Here is a 27,941-nt window from a genome sequence, read left to right as displayed (position 1 = left end):
CAGGAGCTCAATAAATACTATTGATTGACTCATCGATTACATAGGTAGCCACAGTATGTAATGTTCAGGCATTTATTGATTGGGTAAATCAGTGAGTCTCTGATTCAGTTTCTCTACCTGTTAATGATAAATAGGTTGATGGTGTACAGATAATGAATTGATGTTTATAAAGACGTGCTGTCTCTGACTTGTTTTTCCCTCTTGTTTCCTCATCCCATATCTCAGTGATATATCCGGCCACCAGATAAACATTATTTTGATGAGATCCCTCGACATGTTGGAAAACTGCTGCTTTGACACTAATCTGGAGTACAAGTATGTTTCTTCTACTGTCCCTAAACCAAATCTTTAATGCCTGTACATGCTCTCCCTCCTGACTTTCTTGTTTTATATTTAGGCTTCTATCCAAGAACAATATTCTTATTCATGCCTCAAAACCTTTTTTGGCTTTAAGCGGTTGGTTCTAACCAGCATATAACATAGGGCATCTTACAAACTGAATTACTTGCAATTTTGTGTCTCAGCGTTAGTTTTCAAATGATCTACTGAGACAAGTGCCTAAGTGTGGGTAACCCAATTCAGTCTTTGAGCCATGATAAAAGTTACATTTTGAAATCCAGTGCCTTGTCAAGGGACAGAGACGTGTGATCAAGTTAAATCAAGAAAGATCTCTGGTCACTCGATCATAAGCAAGCCAAGAAAATTTTAAAAATCATAAAGCGTAACAATTTTTGAATGTATATGGCCTATGAATAAATTGTCAGAAAGAAAATGCCAAATGGTAAATCTTTGACAAACCCATTGTTGGCAGTCCAGTTGTTAATAACACCAATTGTCTAGCTAGAACTCTGACCTCAGCACTAATCTTTGCCTAATTGGGGTTGTTGACAAATTGATTTCATTTTTCAGAAATAAGAATGATCACAGTTTATTGAAGATTAGATTTTAGAGGTTTACTTTCAAGTGATTTGTCACACCTCCTATGCTTAACCTATGTTTGACCCTGCTCTAGACTTGGTACAAAGTGAATTGCCTATCTTCCCTGCTTTTTAGGATCCTAAGTGTGTGACAGCCAACACTGACACAGACTTCCATTTAAAGGGCATAATGACAAATGAACAAACACATTACGTTATTCACATTAAGAAAAGGATTTTCTTTCTTTATAAGTGCTTTTAGTGGGGCTGCGAATGAAGGAGGCTTTCATGGAAGTTGATTGCTTAGGCAGGGTGGGATGGGGGAAAACGATGAACTGTAGACAGGAGGCTTTAAAGAATAGGTGGGATTTCATGAGCTGTTTGAATAATGAGAGAGAGAATTTGGTAAACTGGGTGGAGAGGGGCTCTGACACCATAACAAACAGATTCCCACGTCTTCAAGAGGCAAGCTGAGAAATTAATGAAGAAGTGGAAGAAGTAGAGATTTCCTTTTACCTTATGCTAACTCGGTGTGCGGGTGTGTGTGTGTGTGTGTGTGTGTGTGAGGTGGTGAGATTCACGTATGGGTACAGCAAAACTATGCGGCTGTATTCTTGGAACATTTAAGTTCAGTTCTATTATTGTGTGTTCACTTATTGGGTCTTATTGTGTCTTATTTTCTTCACACACCCTTTTATAAGTTTAGGTGTCCTTCACCAGAAGTAGTGGTGGGAGGGGGAATGAAGAACAAAAGGAAGGGTGAGTGGTGACTGAGAGGGCCATTGAAAACTTCTGCTGGGACTCCAGCTAAAGAACATTCATGTAAATTGAATGGGAAAGTGGTGCTGGACTGGACATTCATTTTTGCTCCAATCTTCACAGGTCAAGCCTCATACCAGTAGCCTATTCAATATTAAATGTGAACTAGCACTTTCCAGACCATCAGAGTTCAGTTGTGTCAAAAAAGAGTAGTAGCTCTCAAGGCCCCTTGTTAACTTGCTAATGTGTTGGTTCCTCTTGGTCCTTTTTAAATACGATGACTCCAATCTGGTATCGGGTTTACTGTGCAGACACAAGCCATCTGTCGATGGCATCTTGTTGAAATAGAAGTGTCTAAAATATTTAGAGAAACTGGCCAGGGCAAAGAAAGAAGAGACGTATGCCTAGGAGAAGAGTTCCCAAAGTTCTTATAGCTTTAGCCCAATCAAATCCAGTTCCTGACTGGGGAAGGTCCAGAGAAGTCCTGTAGCAATTCTCAAATGCATATGCACACTTCCTTGTTTCATGTTTATGTTTCTATCCAAGAGCAATATTCTCGTTCATGACACAAAACCTTTTTTGGCTTTAAGCAGTTGGTTCTAACCTGCATGTAACATAGGGCATCTTGCAAACTGAATTTCTTGCAATTTTGTGTCTCAGCGTTAGCTTTCAAATGATCTACTGAGCCAAGTGTATTTGTTGTTGTATTTGCTGAGTGCTTCCTGTGTGCAGAACACTGCACTAAGCGCCTGGAAGAGTACAATATAGCAATAAACAGACATCCCCAGTCGAAAGGATGTCCAGTTCTGTAAATCCTTTGTGCATCAATGAGATTTTTGTCAAGTAACTAGTCCTTGATACATCTAAGAGCTACCTCAAGTGCTAGAGCTCATTGGGGACAAATTTACCTGGGAATGTGGTTTTCATCAAGAGGTCCCTGTTAAGTGAGCTGAGCATCTTGTGAAATGCTTCATAGGATACTGTCATGTAATCGCAATGAAATTTAGTGTTGTCCCCCATGTCAGAAATGGCTCAAGAGGCAGAGTTCCCCTCTCGAAACTCCATTGCTTTCTTTTCCACTCAGAATTCTTGACTTTGTTCTTTTGTAATATCTGAATAGCTGCAATGACAGAACAATAGATTTTTTCATATAAAGACAGAGAATTGACCCATGGGATTTGAAGATTGACGCAACCAATAGTGGAAATGTATCAGTGTGTGCAGGTTTGGCCATAAGACTGTTGTCTAACTAGAAATCCCACACCATAGTCGTGGACAGATGGACATCTGCTAAATTTGAACGTGTGTTCTCCTAGTGTGTGGAACGATTATCATTTTGACCTCTAGGGGTAATGATCAATCACAGTTTTGCTGAATCAATCAAATGGCAAGTGTTTCATATTATCTTCATAATCTCATGTGTTTCACCAGGGTCATTTTTATGACTTTATCTCATTTTTATGCCTATAGGGTACTTCTTCATGAACTCTGAAAGTGGTTAGCTAAATAATTTCACAAATTATATATATTCATATATATATATATATATATATACATAAATGTACAATAAAAAGGTAAAGGAATATATTTGGAGTCGATATGAACCAAGAACTTTCAGATGCTGCTGCAGTTGTGAAAGTGTGATTTTTCTTGAAGGGATGAAATACTCAGATATTAGATTTTTATTGAACCAAGATTGAAGGCACATTATTTCCTGCCAAATTCACATTAGTGATATAAACAGTCCTGCTTTGGGAATGAGTTATGATGTGTCATTGCATTGTCAGAGCTGCATAAAATACCCATTTAACAAATGCAATAAATAATACTAATTTATAAGGACTTTTGAATACTTCATGGATTTAGAAAGCTGGCATTGAAATGAGGTAATTGTTCTTTTAAACCCTTTACATTTTCTCTGGGGGTTGGGTAGGGTAATCTCACTCCAATTTAGAATTTGGGTAGGATGCAGATTTGTCTGGCTCTGGTGAAGGATGAGCAAACTGGTTCTCGAACCAGGTGTGCCGCTTAAAAGAAAATGGGTGGCTCCCAGGCAATTCTAGAGAACACATCTTTGGTGGCACTTTCTTTCAGTTGATGGTTGTTGATTGGTAATCTCCATATATTATTTCATTCTTCAGAGATGGTCAGAATAAAAGTTAATTGAGAGACAGCACTGTTTTTTTTTCCCAAGGATGAAGTACCACATTCCATCAGAGTTACTAGGAATGCTAGCTCTGGATAGCTAGAGAGTATGTTTTAGTGTCGACAATCATCATCATCATCATCAATCGTATTTATTGAGCGCTTACTATGTGCAGAGCACTGTACTAAGCGCTTGGGAAGTACAAATTGGCAACATATAGAGACAGTCCCTACCGAACAGTGGGCTCACAGTCTAAAAGGGGGAGACAGAGAACAAAACCAAACATACTAACAAAATAAAATAAATAGAATAGATATGTACAAATAAAATAAATAAATAAATAGAGTAATAAATATGTACAAACATATATACATATATACAGGTGCTGTGGGGAAGGGAAGGAGGTAAGATGGGGGGATGGAGAGGGGGACGAGGGGGAGAGGAAGGAAGGGGCTCAGTCTGCGAAGGCCTCCTGGAGGAGGTGAGCTCTCAGCAGGGCCTTGAAGGGAGGAAGAGAGCTAGCTTGGCGGATGGGCAGAGGGAGGGCATTCCAGGCCCGGGGGATGATGTGGGCCGGGGGTCGATGGCGGGACAGGCAAGAGCGAGGTACGGTGAGGAGATTAGCGGCGGAGGAGCGGAGGGTGCGGGCTGGGCTGTAGAAGGAGAGAAGGGAGGTGAGGTAGGAGGGGGCGAGGTGATGGAGAGCCTTGAAGCCCAGGGTGAGGAGTTTCTGCCTGATGTGCAGATTGATTGGTAGCCACTGGAGATTTTTGAGGAGGGGAGTAATATGCCCAGAGCGTTTCTGGACAAAGATAATCCGGGCAGCAGCATGAAGTATGGATTGAAGTGGGGAGAGACACGAGGATGGGAGATCAGAGAGTAGTGCTTTGCGAGAAACCATTATTTTTGTCCTCCTCTGCCCTGTGATTTTCTCAGAGGATCACTGGTGGTACCAACTGTAGGATTAGAGAAAAAGACAAAGCTCGCTGCATATTCTTCAAGGCACACGTATTTCTAATCCTCCTCTTCCCTGATCCTAGAAGAATATGCAGCTAGGTTTCTCTTTTTCTCTAATCCTCTAGAATCTTAAGTGGAAAATATCAAACATTGAAAAATCTGTAAACATGCTTTGCTTTTGTTGGTGCGGAATGTGTCAGTTGCTTGTTTTGTACTTCTCAAGTACTTAGTATAGCGCATTGCACCCAAATAAACACTTGATAAATATGATTACTGCTACTTTGACAGCTATTTTTCATTTGCTCTGTTATTTTCAGCAGGTTTTCCTGGACTTTCTTTTAAATTATTATTATTATATTTGTTAAGCGCTTACTATGTGCCAGACACTGTACTAAGCGCTGGGGCGGATACAGGCAAATCAGGTTGGACCCAGTCCTTGTCCCACATGGGATTCCCAGTCTCAATCCCCATTTTCCCACTACATTAATTGCTGCAGTTCAGAAGTCACGTAACAGTGCGTCTGATATGGAGGGATAGCGTATTTCCAGGAGGAGTATTCCAGGAGGGCAGGCTTCACCTCTTTGAGTCCTTTAATCCTTCATTCCTCTCATAATAATAATAATTGTGCTATTTAAGTGCTTACTATGTGCCGAGCGCTGTACTAAATGCTTGGGAAAATACAAGATAATCAGGTCCCATATGAGGCTCACAGTCTAAGTAGGAAATCAGATATTGAATCCCCATTTTGCAGATGAGGGAACTGAGGCACAGAGAAGGGAAGTGACTTGTCCAAAGTCACAGAGCAGGTAAGTGATGGAGACGGGATTAGAACCCAGGTCCTCTGACTCCCATACCCCATGCTTTTTCCACTAAGCCATGCTGTTTCATTTCTGTATCTTTTCCAGTGTGTGTGATTAGCAGAGTGGTTCCCTTTCAGAAATGGACATGTGATAGTAGGTTAAGTTGTGTAAACTGAAGGGTTTCATTTGGGATTTCAAAGGGTGTGCTTGGGAGATGGTGTTGGGTGATGGGATGCACTTTTAAAGCTAATCAAAGCATAACTAGAGATTCCATATTTTAGGGTTTAGAATATCACGCTCTCCCAAAGTGAGCCAGGATCTCTTTGTGTTCTAACATGTGATTTGGACAAAAAAAGAAAAAAAACACTCCTGACCATTGGCTTTGCAGTTCTTAATCAGCTAACACTCCCTCTTATCTATCTGATCTCTTTTTCCTCTGCACTGCAGTTCTCAAGTGAGAGTCATAACTGTCCCTCATTTTCACCTCTCCCTATTTGGTATATTGCTCTCACCTTACCCCTTACCTAGAATGCTGTGCCCTCCTAAGTAGCCATCTCCTCTAGGAGGTGTTCCCTGACTAATCCCCCTGCCCTTGCTGCTCAAATACCTCACCATTAATAAATTTATTGACTAAGCGCTTGGGAGAGTACAGTTTAACAATATAAACAGACACATTCCCTTCCCACAATGAGCTTACAGTCTAGGGGGGAGACTGCCATTAGTAAGCCTTAATAAGCCATTGAGAAACAGCGTGGCTTAGTGGAAAGAGCACAAGCTTGGGAGTCAGTGGTTGTGGGTGCTAATCCCAGCTCCGCCACTTGTCAGCTGTGTGACTTTTGGCCAGTCACTTCTCTGTGCCTCAGTTACCTCAACTGTAAAATGGGGATTAAGACTATGAGCCCCACATGAGACAACCTGATTAACTTGTATCTACCCCATCAGTTAGAACAGTACTTGGCACATAGTAAGTGCTTAACAAATACCATCATTATTATTATTATTAATATAAATAAATACATCATGGATATGTCCATAGATGCGCTGAGGGTGCATCACCCTGATTTGATGCAGAAGGGAGTGGGAGAAAAGGAAATAAGGGTTTAGTCAGGGAAGGCCTCTTGGAGGAGATGTGCCTTCAACAAGGCTTTGAGGGTGGGGAAAGTAATTTTCTGTTGGATATGAACAGGGAGGGCATTCCAGGCCAGAGGCCTCTTAATTATGAGTTATTTTACAGTTTGTCTGCCATATTCTCACATTAGATTGTATACTCTTTGAGGGGAGCAACCATGTCTTTTATCTGTTCCTCAAATGCCAAAGTAAGAACTCAGTAAGTACTGTTTATATCTTCTAATGATGACTTGTGTTTTTTTATTTAAGCTCCGGCTGTATCTTGGGAGTAGGACTTGTCCTATCCTATATGAGCCACAGCAGCCAAACAGAATCCCGAGTTCATGTCACTGCAACTCTCCGGAAGCTCTCTTCATATCTGAGTGATAGTGAGGGCCAAAGCAGAACAATTCAAGAGGTAAAGGGGCTTAAGCTCTAGTCTTTATTCCCATCACAATCTTTCTCCTTTTTCCTAATTGCTTCTTATGATCTGCTTCTCTTGGGATGGTTTTTGATGGTGTCTGGATGATAAACCAGGTTTTCATGGTAGCTACTTGTGTTCAAAGGGACTTGGGTTTAAATGTGGCATCAATCAGTCAGTCAGTGGTATTTATTGATTGCCTACTCTTGCAGAGCACTGTATGAAGCACTTGGGATAGTTACAATAGAGGTAGAAGACGTAATGCCTGCTCACAAGCAGTGTACACTCTAATAGGGGGAAACAGACCAACAATAATTTACAGATGGGAGAAAATCTTGCTTAAATAGTGGCATATGTAAATTGATATGTACAGAAACACAATGGGAGGTGTGGGTGCAAGGCTGTGTTGGTGGAGTAAAAGTGCTGAGATGGTAGGTGGGAGGATATAACCAGAGAGAGGAAATAATATGATTTATATGATATATGATAAATATTTGATAATATGGTAAATACACTAGACTGAAGAAATATTGGTTCGGGGAAAGTTTCTGGGAGGAGGTGGGTTTTCAGACTTTGAAGAGGGGGAGAGCTGTAATCTGGTGGATTGGAAAGGGGAAGGAGTTTTGAATGACCATATGAAACTTTTCAGTGGAAAAAAAACCTCAATCATTATCACAAGAATACATATTTCAGGACTTTTTGCTCCTGGAGAAAGCCTAAATAGAATATTACAGAGTTTCCCTGAGGCAAAAAAAAAAACAGAAAAATGAGTTTCCTGTTGAAAATCAGCTTAGCCAATTTCAGGCTAGCAGGCTGCTTGTTTTCTGAATGTACCTAGGATTAGAAATTATAGTGAAAATTCCTTTTCTGCTCTTTGAAAGGTTTCCCCCATTGCAAAACCATGCCTGTTGTCAGATTTGCCCTCTACATAGCTGTTGTCCTGTGGATGCAATCCTTGTGTCTTCAGCACATGCATGTGAGACTTTTTCTGAAACAGGAGTTTCTAATGCCTCCTGTAGCCCAAGAGGAGCCAAAGCTCTTACGTTGTTTTGTGGGAAGACTTGGGGATGACACCATGACCTGGCCAAATTCCCTTTCTTATTAAAGCTGGTTTTCTTTATCCAAGTCTGACCATGAGCTATTGATGAATGCATAATAGCCTCTGTGTTTCTCTGTGAAGCTTCTCCATTTTCAATAATGGGACTCATTAAATCTCTGAATTACTCTGGGACAGAAAGAATTGAAATTTTGTTCGTGCATGTGCACTCCATTTTCATTTTTGAAAGTACGGAATATGATTTCATAATTTTTAAAACAAGAGAGGAAAAGTTCCAGTCATCTTCATATTTAGGGAATGGACTGAAGTTTCTTTTAGGAATATAATTTGATTACAACATAGAAGAAGGTTTTTACAATGAAGACTACTATTACTGTTGATAGGCATTAAATAGCTTGTCGATTTAGGTACTTAGATAGAAAATTACTGCTTAGGGAATGTCTACATTGCCCTATTTTCTGACTTCTGGCTTTAGAAATTAGTTGAATCTGTCACACTGAACCAATGATGACTGCAACTAATTTCCACTCACCTCAAAATCTTCCTGGCTTTTTTTCTTTTGGCTTTTCATTCATCATCGTACTTTATTACATTTATTCTTTTGTGCACGGTGTCCAGGAATTTGCCCATATTACCTTAGGTTATGTAAACATACATCTATTCTGCAGTAACAATCATAATGCTTTATAGAACCTTTGATTTTCAAATTCTTTATATTCATGAGCCTAGTCATGAGCATAGTCACTGGCCCAAGATCTAAAAGAAATCTGAGCTTGCCTAAAGAAAGTCAGATATTGGTGTCAATGAGGAATTTAATATACTTTACCTCTGATTTTTTTTTTTCCTGTTCTACTGGAGGGAAATTTTTTGTATGTGTTCCCTCAGAAATGGGGAGTTGTAGAAAGAGGTGGGTTTAACAAGAAGGGATGGGGATAAATGGTGACAAAGAAAAATGGTGAAAAGGTAAAAAAAAACTTCTCCTTCCTCCTAATCCTGACACTGATTCAGAATCAGTGTGAGAAGCAGCATGGCTCAGTGGAAAAGAGCCTGGGCTTTGGAGTCAGTGGTCATGGGTTCAAATCCTGGCTCTGCCAACTGTCAGCTGTGTGACTTTGGTCAAGTCACTTAACTTCTCTGTGTCTCAGTTACCTCATCTGTAAAATGGGGATTGACTGTGAGCTCCCCGTGGGACAACCTGATCACCTTGTATCCCCCAGTGCTTAGAACAGTGCTTTGTACATAGTAAGCGCTTAATAAATGTCATCAAAAAAATCAGTATTAGGTGTATTAACTATAGAAGATTTGTCTTGGTGGCTTCCTTTTCCTTTATCTTGTTCTATTTGTTTTCTTGGTTTAATTTCTTCCTCCTTTAAATCCCAAGGTTCTGTGGAGTGATGACTATTGATACACATGGGGAGTTTAATCAAATATTTGTTTTAGCTAAGGAACTTATTGTTTTTCACCTCTGGAAAACATTACTCAATTATTTTTACTGGCTCTTTCAATGTCCTTCCTTCAGGTTCTCGCATACTCCCTGAGCTGTGTCTGCATTTCAGCTTTCAGCGTAGGCATCATTGAAGCAGCAGAGGCTGAAGATGTGATGAACAAGATTCGGATGCTAACAGAAAAGAATCAGCAGGTCAACATGATCTTCACATGACAAATCTCTCTGGGGTGCCCTCTTTTGTTTGTGCTTTACAATCTTCTGGGTGTAGAAATTATAATGGGAGGAATAAGTACTGTTTTCAGGAATATCCTAGTACCTCAAAATGCAGTCCTATCCTTTAGGATTCTTGGAGTCATAAGCTTTAAGTCCTCTTCACTTGGTATACGAAATGTACACTTCATTCTGCTGTCACATGTGTTTTCACTCCTCGTTTTGGCTAGAACACTATTAAGGAATTAAGTGAGTGTTCAACTGACAATCAAGCTTGTTTGTATAAAGTGTACCAATGATGTGGAGAGTCAGTGTGGCTCAGTGGAAAGAGCATGGGCTTTGGAGTCAGAGGTCATGGGTTCAAATCCCGGCTCCACCAATTGTCAGCTGTGTGACTTTGGGCAAGTCACTTAACTTCTCTGTGCCTCAGTTACCTCATCTGTAAAATGGGGATTAAGATTGTGAGCCCCCTGTGGGACAACCTGATCACCTCGTAACTTCCCCAGCGCTTAGAACAGTGCTTTGCACGTAGTAAGCGCTTAATAAATGCCATTATTATTATTATTATTATGTCAGAAGAAGCAGTGTATGTGTGTGCACCCAGCATTGCACATGGTCAGTACCACACCACGTGTTGGCTTTAACGTGAGGTTTTGATTAAGATGCTGGGGTAATTCAAAGAATTTATTAAGATTATTGAAATTCCCTTTAAACTTAGAATTGGTTTACCGTTTATTTCTAAAGTAATTCACTTTAATTGATTTTAATATGGAATTCAGTACCAAAGTTCTGGGTCTACTTTGGTGCTCAAGACTCCTAATCAAAACAAAAGCAATATTGTCTTCCCAGGGTATTCAAACTGTTTCTCTGGATTAAGTTCACAACCTTTGTTGTAGCTTGTTTTAGCTCAGCAGGGAAATGTTGCTTTCTTAAGTTGGCATGCCCTAGGTAATTGAAATCCTTGTCTGTGTGGTTTCTGTCACAAACCAAAGTTCACATTACAAAATAACTGCAAACTGCTGGGTTTTTAATAGTGAAGGAAGATGTTGGTGGTAATCCACTCCTGGGAAACATTTTTTTCTTTCCATCTTTTGGAAACTGAATGCCTTCACTACTGTATTTAAACACTCTCAATCTGTGTCATTTTTCTTCTCTCTTTTTTAAACAGACCCCAGGATTTGCCTTAGCATTAGGAAATATAGTCCATGGTTTGTCAGTGTGTGGACATGGAAAAGCAGAAGATTTGAGTAACAAACTTCTTCCTCCCTGGATAAAGATTGTTCTTACAGAGGTATGGAAGGGCCCCATAAGCTATTTTGTAATACATGTATTGTTCTGGGTGTTCTATACCTCACTCTCTCCAACAACCTCATTTTGCTTCCCATCCCTCTGTTGTTCTCCCACCTCCCACCTTCAGTTCTTGTTCACCGCCGCAATCTGCTTCCCCAGTACAGTGTAGCTGAACACAGGTGGTGGAAATCCAGACTCCAGGCCAACTTCTCTCACTACATATTCAAACTCTCATGCTCTAATGCCACTCTTGTTTTCTGCCTGACAGCTTGACTATTCCTCCCTCATTGACTCACAAGCACTCATGCTCTGCCAGATCTTCAGTTCCCTCCCTAACTCCGCAATCCCTTCAGCCACTTCCCTCCCCAACCCCAGTGACCTTGCCAACTACTTTGCTAACTTGCCAACTAATTCCCTACCAGCGATGGCCTTGCCACGAGACTGTAAGCTTGTTGTGGGCTGGGAATGTGTCTGTTATATTGCACTCTTCCCAAGAGCTTGGTACAGTGCTCTGCACACAATAAGCACTCAATAAATAGGACTGATTGCTTTGTTGGTAAAATCAAAGCCATCAGGTAAGAACTTCCCAAAATCTCTCCATAATTCCCTCAACACCTGCTTCCTCATCTTTCTCCTACTTCCCAGCTGTTTCTCAAGAGATCTCCCATCATCTCTGCAAACCCATCCCCAATAGTTGCACCTCTGACCCTAAACCAAGTTTTAGCAGGAAACATTTGGCTGTTTTCATTCCCTACAGTATTTCTTTTGTTTGTGTTTCAGGGATCTCCCACAATGCAGTGCCTGGCTGCACTGAATGGTCTGGTTTCCTTGGTGGGTTCTGAAGGAGTTCTGTTTCAGGTAAAAGAAATGATGCTATCTGGGGAAAGAAATTGAAATGGATAGTGTCCAAAATGAGCCCTCAAATGATGTCCTGCTGGGTGAAAGTGGAGTCCTTTAAAGATGGCCCTTGACTCTGAAATACATTTACAGAGTCTTTTCATGTTTACAGAGCCTAATTTGATAAACTTCAACACTTAGCATGAAGCTCTCTGCCTGAGAGACCATGACAAGGGATGGAATTTCAAAGACATTTTGAGATGACTCCATTTTGAGCCAGTATTTGTCAGTTTATGATTTTGTAATTGTTCTGGACTCTGACTCTTTCCTAATAAGGATGTATTTTGTGTGTCAGCCATTAGCTGATTAAGCCTTAGGGATGTGAAAGCATTAAGCTAAGCATGATTTGCCTCAATGATGTCACTATGTTCTGAAACATAAAAGCATAGCAATAAAGGATCTTTTACGTTATTTAGATGATGGCAAGTTACTGTGGCTTTTCTTCCTTTGCAGATGAAATCAGATCCTATCCAATCCTCTCAGTTTCAAGGCAAATTAAAAGAAGTCATCAGAACCATCATTCAGGTAAAAATTTGAGTCCTGTCCTTGGCTTGGAAATCTCGTTTGTGGGTGAGCATGCTTTCTTCCTCCAGGCTACACCATTTTCACAAGTATATTGATGTTTGCAGATTGGTTGAAAATTTAGATCTCCTGAGCATTTAAGGGGCATTTTAAGATGATTTTGTGACCTATAAGACCCTATGTTGATTTTTTTTTAAATGATATGTTATATGCTTAATATGTGCCAGGCACTGAACTAAGGTAGATACAAGCTAATCAGGGTGGATGCAGTCCATGTCCCACATGGTGCTCACAGTCTTAATCTGTACTTTACAGATGAGGTAGCTGAGACACAGAGAAGTTAAGTGACTTGCCCAAGGTCACACAGCAGATGAGGCAGATCCAGGTCCTCTGACTCCCATACCCATGCTCTTCCCACTAGACTATGCTGCTTGCCATACTGGATCCCGCCATAGACTTTGTGGGGCTGATGTTTGTTACATTATTTTTTGGATTCTTTGCACGAGCCCCAATTTGGCTTAAATCAAGTGAGATTTCACAAATCAGATGGGAATAGGAGGGGAGTGAAGAGGGCAAGAGAGCAAGAGAAGGGATTGGGACATGATCCTAAACAGTCAGTGACGTGTTGAATGCAGTATTCCTTAAAAAAAAAAAAGTGAAAGTCTTCCCAGCCCAAACATTATGATTCAGGGATTTAAGGGATCAGTTTGGGTGGGGTCAATCTTCAGCTCAGAGATTGCTATTGATGGCAAAGTTCGTAAACTACTTTCATTCATTCAGTTGTATTTATTGAGCGCTTACTGTGAGCAGAGCACTGTACTAAGTGCTTGGAAAGTACAATTCAGCAACAGAGACAATCCCTGCCCAATAACGGGCTCACAATCTAGAAAGGGGGAGACTGACAAATAACAACTCAAAACAAGTAAACAGGCATCAATAGCATCAATATAAATAAATAGAATTATAGATATATACACATCATTAATAAAATGAATAGAATAATAAATAATACTTGTAGGCAGGGAGTATGTCTACCAACTCTATTGTATTATACTCTCCCAAGCGCTTAATACAGTGCTCTGCATACAATAAGCACTCAATAAATACCACTGATTGATTGATTTTACATATGCAAGTGTCACACTGAGGTTCACATTGTTCAGACACCAATCCTTCAGAGGGAAATGGTGTGTCATGCCACCTGCAGTGCACGCACTTGAATTGTTTGGGCAGTTGTGGTGATGGTTTGCACTGAACCATCCACACTCTGTTGCCCAGTTCCTCGTGCTCAGCAGCACACATTGCAGTGTAGCTAGTAGAGAGAACAACTGCAGTCTGTGGCCCTGGAAAATAATATCTCTGATACCTCAACAAGAGGTATTACCACAACAGCACCTTGTCCTCACCCATTTCATAAGCCATTGTTGAGTATTCTCTTCAGAGTTGTTAAACCCCTTAGCACTCCCATGTGTATTGGTTTATTTATGCGTTTATTTGGAGTGGATCCATAGGTGGTGAGCCATTGCAATAGGAGATAAGATAGATCCTCTTGAAGTATTTCCCTGGTAAGTGCCTCGTTGAATACATCAAATCCATAGTATTTATTGAGTCCTCTGTGTGCAGAGTAGAGTTAGTAGACATGGACCCTGTCTTCAAGATGTTTATAATCCAGCGGGAGGAGACAGACACTAAAATAATTTACAGATTTGGAGGTAAAAAGAAAGAAGGATTTGTGTACGTTAGTGCTTAAGTAATAAGCACTGCAGGATAAACAGAAAATCTGTGCTGAGGCACCAGCATTTGGGTGCTTTCTAGTTAAACAGGGGAGCAGTGGTGAGGACTTCAGCCAAATGTAGGAGGCAGCATGGTCTGGTGGAAAGAGCATAGGACTGAGAGTCAGGAGACCTACGTTCTAGTCCCACCTCTACCACTGGCCTGTTGTGTGACCTTGGGAAAGTTTCTCAACCTCTCTGGGCCTCAGTTTCCTCATCTGTAAAATGGGAAGCCCCTTGTGTGACAGGAACAGTGTTCGATCTGATAGCTGTATATTTTCCCCACCACCTCACACTTCTACTTAATGAATGTCATTTAAAATATATGCATATATATATGCACATATATAAAATCCACTTATAAAATAGACATGTGTATATTTTATAGGTGGATTTTTCCCAGGAGAGAATTTAGATCTTGTCTGGTTTTATGAACTGCTCTTTTTGCCTTTACAGCTTACCAGTTTATCTGCAGTTATTGGTGTGCAGTCAAATGCAGTCTGGCTTCTAGGACATCTTCACCTATCCAGCCTGTCCACAAATCAGAGCAGAGCATCTGGTGAGATGAGTCTTACTGCAGTTCTGATAATAATACTACTAGTAATAATAGTATGTGTTAAGCACTTACTATGTGTCAAGCACTGTTCTAAGCACCAGGGTAGGTACAAGTTTATATGAGCTATTGCTTCTTAAAGTACCAGCATTTGTTACCATTCATTCATTCATTCAATCATATTTATTGAACTCTTACTGTGTGCAAAGCACTGTACTAAGCTCTTGGGAGAGTACAGTATAACAACAAACAGATACATTCCTGCCCACAACGAACTCATAGTGTAGAAGGGGAGACAGACATTAATGTAAATAAATAAATAAATAGATAAATAAATAAATTACAGATATATATGCTGTGGGGATGGGAGGGGGGTTGAATGAAGGAGCAAGTAAGAGCAGTATAGAAGGAAGTAGCAGGAGAGGAGGGCTAAGGGAAGGCTTCTTGGAGGAGATGTACCTTCAATAAGGTTTTGAAGTGGGGGAGAGCAATTATATGTCTGCGTGGCTCAGTGGAAAGAATGCGGGCTTTGGAGTCAGAGGTCATGGGTTCAAATCCCGGCTCTGCCAATTGTCAGCTGTGTGACTTTGGGCAAGTCACTTAACTTCTCTGTGCCTCAGTTACCTCATCTGTAAAATGGGGATTAAGACTTTGAGCCCCCCGTGGGACAACCTGATCACCTTGTAAACTCCCCAGCACTTAGAACAGTGCTTTGCACATAGTAAGTGCTTAATAAATGCCATTATTATATAAGAAGAGAGGGCATTCCAGGCCTGAGATAGGATGTGGGCGGAGGTTCAGCGGCGAGATAGACAAGATCGAGGCACAGTGAAAATTTTTGCAATTCAAAAAACAACTTGTTGGATTATTTTTGTTTAATTGTTGCTGCCATTAGCCCTTAGGGCATGTTTCAAAGGATATATCTAACTGGGCCATAAACTAACTGTTCCTTCAGTTCTAGTTTTTTGTCCTGCTAACCCAAGCTCCGTTCTGGACAGGGTGCCAATTTGGGTTTGGGCTCCGTGGTTTTAGGAAGAAAATATCACCATTCTATGCTAATAGCAATCTCTCCCTTCCAGTCATTCGCAGTGACTCCATAACTACTGAAAAGCCAGGCCCAGCATCCTGTCCAGAATAGCACACTTCAGACAACTCAGAAAGAGAGCATAGATAGAAAAGAACTCCAGTAATTCTCTCCAAATGAGGTGTTTGTAGTGGATTCTCTGCAGCCAGAATCATAGGATAAAACAATTGTAGTTGATCAGGAAAGGGAGGATTAGGGGACTTCAGATCAATAAGGTCAGGTGGCTATTTTCATTATTGTGGTATTTGTATGCACTAACTATGTGTCAAAACCCTATCCTAAGCACTGGGGATTATTTTTAAGCACTGGAGTAGATCTAGCTTAATCGGATTGGATGCTGTCTTTGTCCCATAAGTGGCTCGCAGTGGAAGATGAAGATGAGGTTGAGGTGATCACCTGTGCCTTGTGAAATGAATTACTCATGTTCTTCCCAGTTGTTGAGTTTCCATAGATCTTGTCCTATGAGTTAATATGCCTTGAAATAACCAATGGGATGGTGGTACCAGGAAAGAAGCCAAATCGGGAAAAAACACTTTTCTCTCTCCCTCAAATGGCCCGGCTAAGGCTCCTAGGCTGACAGGGTAGAGAAGTTTGCCTAGCCATAAAATTGCACTCCTTTTAGTGGTATGTGTTTCTCTCTTTCTGTCAATCAGTTCCACAACTTCTTTCATGTTATTTTCTCTAACAAAGCCTCAGTGATTATTTTAACAGTCACTTAACGTAATCGAATAGATTCTGCCAGAGAGCATTTTGCTGGGATTAATGGAATAAGCCTCTCAGTTTTATCTCAAGGATGATATGGCAGCCGGATATCATTATCTTCATTAGTCCCTCCAAGTCCACTGACTAATTTGATCATGTTCATCTCTGCAGTTCCTGCTGACTTTAGCTACTTGTCTGAAAACAGTTTTATCAGAGCGGCCATTGACTTTCTCATTGATGGAGGAAAGAAAGGTAAGAATGTGCAAACTCTTTGGATTCTAACTCTGTCTTCGTGCTTTTGTAAATAGGCACATTCAAACCATTCCTTTGCAGCACAAAACAACCCAAAAGAGAGAGGAAAATATCTCCTCTTATTCTAAACTCTAGACTGTTCTGGAACAAAGCCTGGTTCACTCAAAGGTCAAAGGCCATGACAAAAAAAAATGGGTCATATCTCTTGCTCAACAATATGTCTTAACTTAGCTTGAACTAGTCTTAATTGAGCAAGCCCCCCTCCCTTTTATTTCTCAGGAACTTTATGCTGGATTCATTCAAATGCTCTCTACCAAGTGGACAGTAACTAGAAGAGTGCAGGTTACTTACCAGGGCCTGTTGTGAGAGTGATTTTTCTCCTTTTTCAACCACCTATTCTAAAATGCAGCTTCTCCCGCATCAAAACCATTAGTACATGTGTGTCCACTTTATAACTATTTGGTGTATTTAATTTAGCTCGCCAGTGTTTGTATGAGTGTCCTCTTGTCTGTTTGTCCTTCTAGATATTTTCTGAATTGCTAATGTCCATTTTAAATTTCAAGCTCCCACGGAACTTGCCTAATAATTCATTCTTTACTTAAGCCAGAATAGACTCCTCTTAATTTGGACCCTTGCTGACTAAATATGCAGTAAGTGTCCCAGAACCTTCATCAGAATTTTGATTTGATGCAGGAGTCCCCAATTTGGGGGTGATGTGATGTTGCTGAGCAGCTGCAAGTAGTGAATCCCTTGCTGTGTTTTGCGTCCACTGAAGCGTTGAGGAGCTAGCAGAGACTGTTACATTATGGTCTAAAGAGAACCGGGGCCTCTCTCACTGCAGACTGGTCTTAATCTCTGAGAAAGAAATTCATTTTCTTTTACATGTAATTGGAGCAACCACTTTGCCTGTCAAAACTTCCCTGACAGCAAGCGTGATTAATGATACAACTAGCAGGAGTCCTAATTTGTAGATCAACTGACATTCTGCAAAAAAACTCCATCAGTATTGGAAGCTCTATGAAGGGTAATGGTATTTTATAATCAGCAGTGCTGACAGAAAACTAGAATGGGTCGGGGCTTGGCTCTGGTCAAAGAAAAGATCCCAGAAAGGCCAGCCTGCTATGAAAATTATTTTGCTGCAGTGGTCCTTTTGGCGAGCAGGAGGCGATACACCTGCCCATTCCTGCCCCCCCCAAACTCTGGGGACAATCCAGGCTCTTCCCCTGGAGGCGAAGTGATCCCGGGCTAGTTGCCCACTCCCTTAATCCCCCACCTAAAAGCCCTCATGCCTCTCCCCGAAGCAATAGCCTCCCAGTTAGAATTTTTTTTTTCAGCCTTGATAATCCCTGCAATGCTGGTGTTTATTTAATTTTAAAATGGTATTGCTATCATTATTAACTTCATTTCTTAATATAGGTTTAAAAACTTCCAACTGTTTTGGCTAAGATGTTGTAATTTTCTGAAATAAGAACCTGAGCTCATTTGAAATTAATAGCAAGAGTAAAGGTGGAAAATATGTCTTAGGTGTTTAAAGAAAATAAATAAATTGTTGTTTTAGTGTTGAACCTGTGCTGTTGGTATGAAAACTTTCATTTTCCACAGTGGTTGGAATCTGGACATTTTTGCTGCCCAGATCCCCGATTGACAGAGAAGAATTTGCCACAAATTAATTTTGAAATTTTTTCTAATATAGAAAGCTTTGTCAGTACTCAAAACCCAAGTTAATAGGGAGTTTTTGTACTGTAAACCTGCTCATTATTACAATTAGAATTGTTTACGTGCCTTTTTTTAACTACGTTATATAACAAATGTGATATTTAGTTAATGCTGTGTTTCTCATGTGCAGTTAATATGAAATCCTCTTTAAAACAGTTGACACAAAATATCAAATTCCATGTTAATCAGGTCTTTGCATTTGTGGAGACTAAGAGCTGCTGCCTTGTAAGGCCTGTTGACTGGATTCAGTCAAAAATCTATTCAGCCTTCCACATTACTAATGATGACCCTAGAGTGGGGGCCGTGGGAGGCTGACCTCTCCATCACAGGATTTGGCCTGCCCATTTAAAAAAACAAAACCGAACTCTGTTCTGCAGAGCTAAATGGTAGAGCCAATGGCGAGGTGTGCATGTAAAGAAGTTTTCCTCCCATGCCCAGCTCATTTGCATTATTAAAACCCCCTTCTGCAGTGACCTTCTCTCCAAATGCCTAAATGTCATAGTAAGGTTTGGCTGATAGGGAGGATGGCAGTTTTGATGATCTGTCTTGAAAAGAATTCTCCATTTTAAATATATATATATATATATATATCATTCTTTTTTATGGTGTTTGTTAAGTACTTGTTATGTGCCAGGCACTGTACTAAGCTCTGGGGTAGATACAAGCTAATCAGGTTGGACACAGTCCATATTTCACATGGGGCCCACAGTCTTAATCCCCATTGTACAGATGAGGTAACTGAGGCACAGAGAAGTTCAGCGACTTGCCCAAGGTCACACAGCAGACAAGTGGCAGAGCTGGGATTAGAGCCCACGTCCTTCTGACTCCCGGGCCCGTGCTCTATCCACTAGGCTATACTACTTCTCTTCCATTGATTCTTAGCCTGGTATCAATCAGTAGTATTTACTGTGCAGTTACTATGTGCACAGCACTGTACTAAATGCTTGGGAGGGTACAATAGAATTAGTAGCTAAGATTTTGCAATCTTGGAATCAAGTCTTTTATGTAGCAGAATTCCCGAAAAAGACCTAAAGGTCTTGTTCCAGCCTGGGATTGCTTCTGACAGGACTCCCAGCCCCTTTTCCTGCTTTCTTTATATTGCATTTATATTTATTTCTTATATTGTACTCTCCCAAGCACTTAATACAATGCTCAATAAATACGATTGATTGACTCTTTAGCATACAAGAACAGACTTGCACATAACGGACACCTCCGTTGAGTTCATAAAATCATGGGGCTTCGCAAGGTCATTTAGCCCATTCCCTCTGGACTCCTTTATTCAGGGGAATATTTAAATCAGTTCAGACAAATGAGCGTGGGAGTTTTCAGCTCTTCAATTTGACTTTCCGTTTCCTTAATTGTTCTGCCTACTGTAATCATACCTACTTTTTCCAGGTGGATTGGGAGCAAGGATTCAAGGTGGTCAAGCATACCTAATTCAGCAAAGTGATATTTTAGGTTAGCTAGAATATTGCTTTAAAAGGAATACATGCTGAAAACAGTTCAATTAGTCATGATTTGGTGACAAAGATGCAAATTCCCTCTTTTTTCCAGATCACTAACAAGGTGTAAAAATGTCAAGAACTTCTCAATCCTAACATTTGTCAAACACTTATAAGATGCAAAACCCCATGTGGATATGGGTGCCAACAGGGTTTGACCCACGAACATTTTATAATCTAAAGCAGGGGCCAGGCCTACAAAGAGTCATAGTAGTAATGGTGTTTATTGAGCACCCATTGGCTGCACAGGAAAAAGTGGGCGAGAGTGAATTAGCGAAACGCACAGACACACACACATTTAGCTGGCAACATTCCCTGCAAGCAGAAGCCAAGTTTGCCACGCCAGCCCCTGTTGCCACTTGGGGTGGAAGGCGGGAAGTGATTGGCGCTTAGAACATTGCTTTGCACATAGTAAGCGCTTAATAAATGCCATTATTATTATCCCATAGCTGTACCTCAAATGCCGGTTCCAAAGTACATCCAAGTTCTTCTCACAGGCCTCCAATCCCCTACCCCCAGCAGGAATTGAGCTACTCAAAGGGCAAAGTCCCTTTTCAGTAGCCGGGCACTGCAGCCAGCAGCGGTTGAATAGATATAGCAGACTACCTGACATAGTCTGCCTCATTCCAAGGGTTCAACCTTGGGAGGATGTAGGGTGGGAGAAGCAGGCAAGTGCCCCGAGTGGTGGCCAATTTGGTAGGGTCAGAAAGAAGGTGATTGCTTTCTGAAGCAGCGCCGACTAGAGTTGTGCGTCTCTGGGTGGTGGCTGAGATTTCCCTTTACCCCTGGGCCTGAGGCTGCAGCCCCCAAAGCCTGTACATTAATCCGTTCTTGTTTGTGGACCCTGGCGTACACGCTGCTTGGATCCCAGCTTGTGTCATGGAGGCCTTCACTCCTGTAGTGTTGGGTGGTAGGAGGTAGATTTTCCCCCAGGTGCTTTTGAGAACCAAACCCAAAGAAATGGCAACTCCAACAACGAATAATTAGAAGGAAAGGGGGCATGTCTGCACCTAGGGCTGAAATTACAATTGAAATGGTAAGTCCTAATGTATTTTCCACATTATCATGAATTGGACATTTGGAACTCTCCTTTCCAATTGTCAATTTCATTCTAAAGCAGATACAGGGGAGAGAATGCATAGGTGGGTGGGCAACCACGGGAGGTTCTTGAGGAGTGGAGAAACATGTTCTGAACATTTTTGAAGGAAAATGATTCGGGCAGCAGAGTGAAGTATGGACTGGAGTGGGGAGAGACAGGAGGCTGGGATGTCAGCAAGGAAGCTGATATAGTAATTGAGGCTGGCTAAGATAAGGACATGGACATCTGATAAGGATAAGAACATCTATCCATGGGTGTCCTGTCAGCCTGTCAAGCTCGATATACATCCAAAACTGATTAAGCTCCCCATCTTCCCTTCCAAATCCTCGCCTTCATGGAACTTTCCCCTCACCTTTGACATCATCATCATTCTCCTCATCTCTCTAGTCTTCCAGCCTGTATTCCAAACTGCCACATCACCACTTCCCAACATGGATACCACCACCCTAAGCCCTTTGCATATGGTGATGGTGGTATTTGTTAAGCACTTGCTACGTGCAAAGCACTGTTCTAAATGCTGGAGGGGTACAAGGTGATCAGGTTGTCCCATGTGGGGCTCACAGTCTTCATCCCCATTTTACAGATGAGGTAACTGAGGCTCAGAGAAGTTAAGTGACTTGCCCAAGGTCACACAGCAGACATGTGGCGGAGCCAGGATTAGAACCCATGACCTCTGACTCCCAACCCCGGGCTCTTTCCACTGAGCCACGCTACTTCTCTTTGCATATCTTTACACTCTATTACTTTCTCCTATCTATAATTTATTTTAGTGTGTCTCCCCCACTAGAATGTAAGCTCCTTAAAGCCAGGAATATCTCTACTAATCCCATTTTACTCTCCGTAGCCCTTAGAATAGTGCTCTGCGCTCAATAGGGGCTCCTTAAATTCTGTTGATTAACCGAACGCAGCTGATAGCATGTGCCACAATCTCTGTTGATGATATACTTGGGCTGCATTTGGTTTTTCTCTAGTTTGGCAAGTTAGTTGTCACATTGGTGCTGAGCAGAAGAGGGTTTTCACTGTTGGGACAATAGCATGGGTTAGTTGAGGGTGGGAAGCTGGTGAGAAAAGTTGAACCGGCTCACCACTATATTGCCATGTTTCCATGGGCTGGAGGCTCAGTCCTCAGACTGCATAACCTGGCCTAGAGATTTAAATTAGAGCTGGGAAAATACATAGTATTGAACAGTTTCTTGTGAGAAATAAGTGCTTCTGTATGAAGGTTGTCTCATGAATTCTTGGTTGTATTTCTATATTGGCTTACTGAGCTGAAATGGGAGTTATTTCATTCTGCGCATAGATACGTGCTGTACCGTATGCCTGAGTTCAGCCATCTCATTCTTCTTTCATGATTCACAGGCCAAAAGGCCCTCTAAAATGGAAATGCTAATAGGGTTTTTTCTTCCTTCAAAGTTAAATACACACACCTACAGTTTGCAGCCAGTTTGGAAAGGACCATCTGCTTCACATGTTAAAAAAAAGTGATTCATTTTAAGAATTGTTTTGCCCAAGTGCCTTCTTTTTACAGTAGCAGGTACTTAGCTCTATTATGTTATTTCCTGCACTCCCCAATGAGTCTCCTTAAAATAGAAGGGTAATAAAGTTCAACCAACAGAGTATATATGCCCGGTAGATGTGATCAGCCTTACATTTTGAAAAGCAAAAACATTTTACCCACCAAATACAGAATCTACAATAGTTGAGATATAGGAGTGGAGTGTCGTATTAGAAAGGGCAACTTCATTCATTGTCATATTTATTCATTTTTCAAGGCTAATGTAAGCATTCCTATGCAATTTTGACTACTTATGTCCTTTTCTTTTTGTTGTTAAGTACTCATTATTCTACAGTGATGATTTATGATTTGCTGTGTTGCAGGTCCCGAATCTGTCCCCACTTCCTGTGTGAAAACAGTGATGAAACCCATAGTAACTGTTGGAAAAAGCTACCAATATCCTCCAGTGAACTGGGCTTCACTTCTCTCCCCTCTTTTGAGGCTGAACTTTGGTAAAGTCCACTGTCCTTAAGCTCTAGATCTGGGTTGCTCATAGCTGAAGCATGTAGGCTGGGTCCCAGCAGGAACAGGGATAGTTCTGCCTGCTTGAATGGGGGTGGCATTGTTGTCTTTGTGTGAGAGTCTGTGTTAAGGGTCCCAAAAGAGGCACCCAATGAGAACCGACCCATATTCCTTCAGATGAGTCCTTTCATTCCAGCTTGCTCTGCCATCAACATTTAAAGAAGTAAATGGAATTGATGACCAGAGGCTGTGTCTCCTGTGGGCTCCCATGACACAGATGGAGCGCCTTATCAATTTGGGAGATGCTGGACATGGTGTTAGGGGTTCTTCTAGGTCCTGCTGTGGTTCAGAGATATGGGTGCAAGACTAGTTTAATACCGCCATTACAGGATTTAGGAGCACTCATCATCAAGTGGCCCTGGTCCCCTCCACGTGCTCGTGGGCCTCTTTCAGGCCCATGTTGACTTGGATATGTAATTCAAATGGCCATGCTATCTGAGCCCAATGAGAATGAGAATCAAGCAAAAACTCCTCACTCTCGGCTTCAGTGCTCTCCATCACCTTGCCCCCTCCTACCCTACCTCCCTTCTCTCCTTCTACAGCCCAACCCGCACCCTCCGCTCCTTTGCCGCTAACCTCCTCACTGTACCTTGTTCTCGCCTGTCTCACCATCGACCCCCAGCCCACATCCTTCCCCTGGCCTGGAATGCCCTCCCTCCACACATCTGCCAAGCTAACTCTCTTCCTCCCTTCAAAGCCCTACTGAGAGCTCACCTCTTCCAAGAGGCCTTCCCAGACTGAGCCCCCTTTTTCAATCAATCAATCAATCGTATTTATTGAGTGCTTACTGTGTGCAGAGCACTGTACTAAGTGCTTGGGAAGTACAAGTCGGCAACACATAGAGACAGTCCCTACCCAACAGCGGGTTTTTCCTCTCCTCCTCCCCATCCCCCCACCCTACCTCCTTCCCCTCCCCACAGCACTTGTATATATATTTGTACAGATTTATTACTCTATTTATTTTACTTGTACATATTTACTACTCTATTTTGTTAATGATGTGCATATAGCTTTAATTCTATTAGTTCTGATGATTTTAACACCTGTCTACATGTTTTGTTTTGTTGTCTGTCTCCCCCTTCTAGACTGTGAACCTGTTGTTGGGTAGGGACTGTCTCTATATGTTGCCGACTTATACTTCCCAAGCGCTTACTTAGTACAGTGCTCTGCACACAGTAAACACTCAATAAATACGATTGAATGAATGAATGAATGAATGAATGAATGACTGGCAAAAACCCTGGCCCTCAGCAATGTTCAATGAAGCATTCATGTGGAGGGTGAGCCAAAACCATTACCTTCCAGATTGAGAGTAAATTAGAGAATCCCCTGTGTGACATTTATGTCATCTTCTCCTTTAGGTGAAGAGGTGCAGCTCCTGTGCATCCAGCTTATGGTGACCCAGGCCCAGTCATCCCAGAATGCCGCCATGTTGTTGGGGATGTGGGTCATACCACCTCTGGTTTACAGCCTGAGTGTATGTAGTAAATCCAAAGGGTTGGGATTCTAGAGGATTCTAGTGGCTTTGAGGGGAGAAAGATGAAGCGTACGGTCAAGATTTCCACCATGTCTCTGGTGCCAAATTAAATGGAATTTATTTTGTACCAGAGGTATCTGGGAACATCTTCTTCATCCTAACTTAACCCTGGAGCCAATGACCAATGATTGTGTTTAAGAATTCTTTTTCCATTTCCACTCTCATCTCCCCTGAGTTGACAGATGATAGCCAAGTCTTTCTGAAAATGTATTTGGATAATCTGACATGCTCTCAAGCAAACCAGGAAATAGATGTGTTTCACGTCCTCTAACCCCAGGCTTTCTTAATTGACCGTAGTCAGATCTAGCATCCTTAACTTCTAAGGAGTGGCTCTGTGTCACGTGGTGGGCATTCATTTTGCAGTTGAGCTGAGACATTGAGTCTATTTTTTGTTTTTTTGCTTTTTTTATGGTGTTTGTTCAGCACTTACTATGTTTCAGTCACTGTACTGAATGGTGGGGTAGAGACAAGATAATCAGGTTGGACACAGTCCACGTCCCACATAGGGCTCACAGTCTTAATCCCCGTTTTACAGACGAGGGAATTGAAGCAAAGAGAAGTTGAGTGACTTGCTCAGGGTCACACAACAGACAAATGGTGGAGCCAGAATTAGAACCCAGTTCCTTCTGACTCCACTAGGCCACACTGCATCTTGTCATCTGTGTCTGTACAGTAGACACTGAAGTGGAAGGTTGACAATTATACACTTACCTTACCACATTTTTTGGATTTAGTAGCTATTCTAGGTCATTTAGGTCTCCTAATAAGTTTTTTTAACTTGAATTATCTGGTTGGATGGCCAAATGAGCACTCAGAACAGTGCTTTGCACATAGTAAGTGCTTAGTAAATGCCCTTAAAAAAAAGTTTCCATTTCACTTTGTCCGAGTAAACCTGGTCTGAGGCTGTGTTCCACATGCAAGTTATGCACTTCACTCGGTCCTCAAAATACACTTTGACAGGAATTCTCAAGATATTTCAGGTGGATGGGATTTTTGGAGGTTAATGTTTAGCTCTGGATCATTAGCAAGTATCAACCTAAGATAGATGACAGGAAGAGAATAAAACAACTTTCAGTTCTATTTTTAATTTATTTCACCAAAAGTTTTCAAATTGGAATGGTAGTATTCATTAAGCCCCTTCTGTGTGCAGAGCACTGTTCTAAGCACTTGGCCAAGTCCAGTAGAATTTGAAAGCTAGATTCCTGCCCACAAGGAGCTGCAGTCTAGCCGGGGAGACAGGCACTAAAATAAATTACAATTAGGAGGAAGAAGGAAAAGGACATATAGGAGGCTGTGAGTTCTTAAAGTGATTAGGTGGTGCAGAAGTGCTGAAGTGGCATTCAGGGTGATATAATCCAGGGAGATTAGAGATCAATTGGGAAAGACCTCCCAGGTACAATTACATTTCAGTTACAATTAATTGTTAAACTAATATCAATTAATTCAAAGAAATTAGTATTCTCTAGCTAATGGCATTGATTTTTAATTATCAAATAAACTGAGCCCAGCTAATTTGACCTTTGATTTGGGGGAGAGGGGTGCCCCTTGTGTTTCAAATTAAGGTTTTGCTGAAATTAATCACCCTCTAGAGCCCTTTTCTTTATAGTAAATGCTGCATGGAAAAGAGCTGTTTGCATTCTGCAAGGCAAACTGCGGATTCTTTAACTAAGATGGTTTTTTTTGGGGGTGGGTGGGAAGGGCTCTTTTTTTTTTCTCCTCCAAAATGTTATTAGAACTGAATGACATTCAGCTGATATGGCACCACTTAAGATACCTGAACTGTATCTAAAACGTGGTAGCAGCTGCCTCTGTACTTATGTCCCTGAGCAACTGAACCCTGAAGGTGGGGCAAAATAAAACCCAAAGAGAGTTGCTTAATGGAAGTTTAAGCTGAGGTGGAGAAAGAAACAATCCAGAAAGACTGTTAGCTGAACCTAGGGTGGGGTATCAGTGGGGGATAATATATTTTGTGGGTCTTGAATTCTCAGGTCTCTGCTATGTCTGGTGAAATTTTGAGTGTCTCTTTTGCTCAGGTGAAATCCAGAAAATACCTTTTTGGTTCTTTGTCACTGTGGATGAAATATGTCTCGGCGGAGCAGCTGCAGGTTTTCACCAAAGTGTTTATTGTCCAACATTTTGAAGCCAAGAACCGTGACCAAAATCCTGAGCTGTGCCAGGAGAGCTTAGAAGGACTTAGCCAGGCAATGAAGCTTCCCAACCCAGCACAGCACCTCTGGAATCCTCTGTGCCAGACTGCTGAGAAAATATTTGACATTTTGCCAAATAAGATTCAGGTAAGAAAGAAAAATGCTGCCATTCATTTCTAGTTTGTACTGCAGAGGTATTCTGTTTTATAATCACAGACCACACCTGGCTTCCCAGCAAAAAGCCCAGTAATTGGTATGGAAGATGTGCTGTTTGGTAGGGACTGTCTCTATATATTGCCAACTTGTACTTCCCAAGTGCTTAGTACAGTGCTCTGCACACAGTAAGCGCTCAGTAAATACGATTTAAATGAAATGAAAAAAAGAAGTATGTCTCGCCCAACAGTAGTGTACTGACTGGATATGGGTGTGGCACCGGTACCAGCTTTTCATTTTGCATAGAGGGGGGTGGAAAGGGTCAGATTTTTGTGGGAAGCAAGTGGGATGAGGCCTTCCAAACCCTGTCCTCTCCCTGACTTTCACGTCACTGTGGATGGCAGTACCATCCTTCCTGTTTCACAAGCCCGCAACCTTGGTATCATCCTTGACTTCACTCGCTCATTCACCCCACACATTGAATCCGTCACCAAAACCTGCCGGTCTCACCTCCACAACATCGCCAAGATCTTCCCTTTCATCTCCATCCAAACCACTACCTTGTTGGCACAGTCTCTCATCCTATCCCAACTGGATTACTGCATCAGCCTCCTTTCTGATCTCCCATCCTCCTGTCTCTTCCCCCTTCAGTCTATACTTCACTCTGCTGCCCGGATTATCTTTCTACAGAAACACTCTGGGCATGTCACTCCCCTCCTCAAAAAGCTCCAACCTTTTGAGCGGATTCTTTGCTAATCAACCTTTGCATGAAGCAAAAAACTCCTCACTATTGGCTTCAAAGCTTTCCATCACC

At 41.6% G+C, this 27,941-nt stretch overlaps 1 protein-coding gene across 2 annotated transcripts in view; it reads left to right on the top strand.

Moving 5' to 3' along the window:
• The window catches only part of FOCAD (focadhesin), a 197,111-nt gene that overhangs the window by 156,285 nt on the left and 12,885 nt on the right, over window positions 1–27,941 (top strand). For both annotated transcript variants that reach the window (XM_038770570.1, XM_038770571.1), the window contains exons 28-38: window positions 226–315; window positions 6,957–7,104; window positions 9,684–9,803; window positions 10,990–11,112; window positions 11,892–11,969; window positions 12,462–12,533; window positions 14,759–14,861; window positions 16,813–16,893; window positions 23,092–23,220; window positions 24,652–24,767; window positions 26,861–27,121. In XM_038770570.1, coding sequence (XP_038626498.1) covers window positions 226–315; window positions 6,957–7,104; window positions 9,684–9,803; window positions 10,990–11,112; window positions 11,892–11,969; window positions 12,462–12,533; window positions 14,759–14,861; window positions 16,813–16,893; window positions 23,092–23,220; window positions 24,652–24,767; window positions 26,861–27,121 — 1,321 coding nt within the window. The remainder of the gene's footprint in view (window positions 1–225; window positions 316–6,956; window positions 7,105–9,683; window positions 9,804–10,989; window positions 11,113–11,891; window positions 11,970–12,461; window positions 12,534–14,758; window positions 14,862–16,812; window positions 16,894–23,091; window positions 23,221–24,651; window positions 24,768–26,860; window positions 27,122–27,941) is intronic.

This window comes from Tachyglossus aculeatus, chromosome X2, assembly GCF_015852505.1.
Source record: "Tachyglossus aculeatus isolate mTacAcu1 chromosome X2, mTacAcu1.pri, whole genome shotgun sequence".
NCBI classification, from domain to species: domain Eukaryota; kingdom Metazoa; phylum Chordata; class Mammalia; order Monotremata; family Tachyglossidae; genus Tachyglossus; species Tachyglossus aculeatus.
The sequence above is the reverse complement of the archived record's forward strand: the minus strand, read 5'-3'. Positions and strand labels throughout refer to the sequence as shown.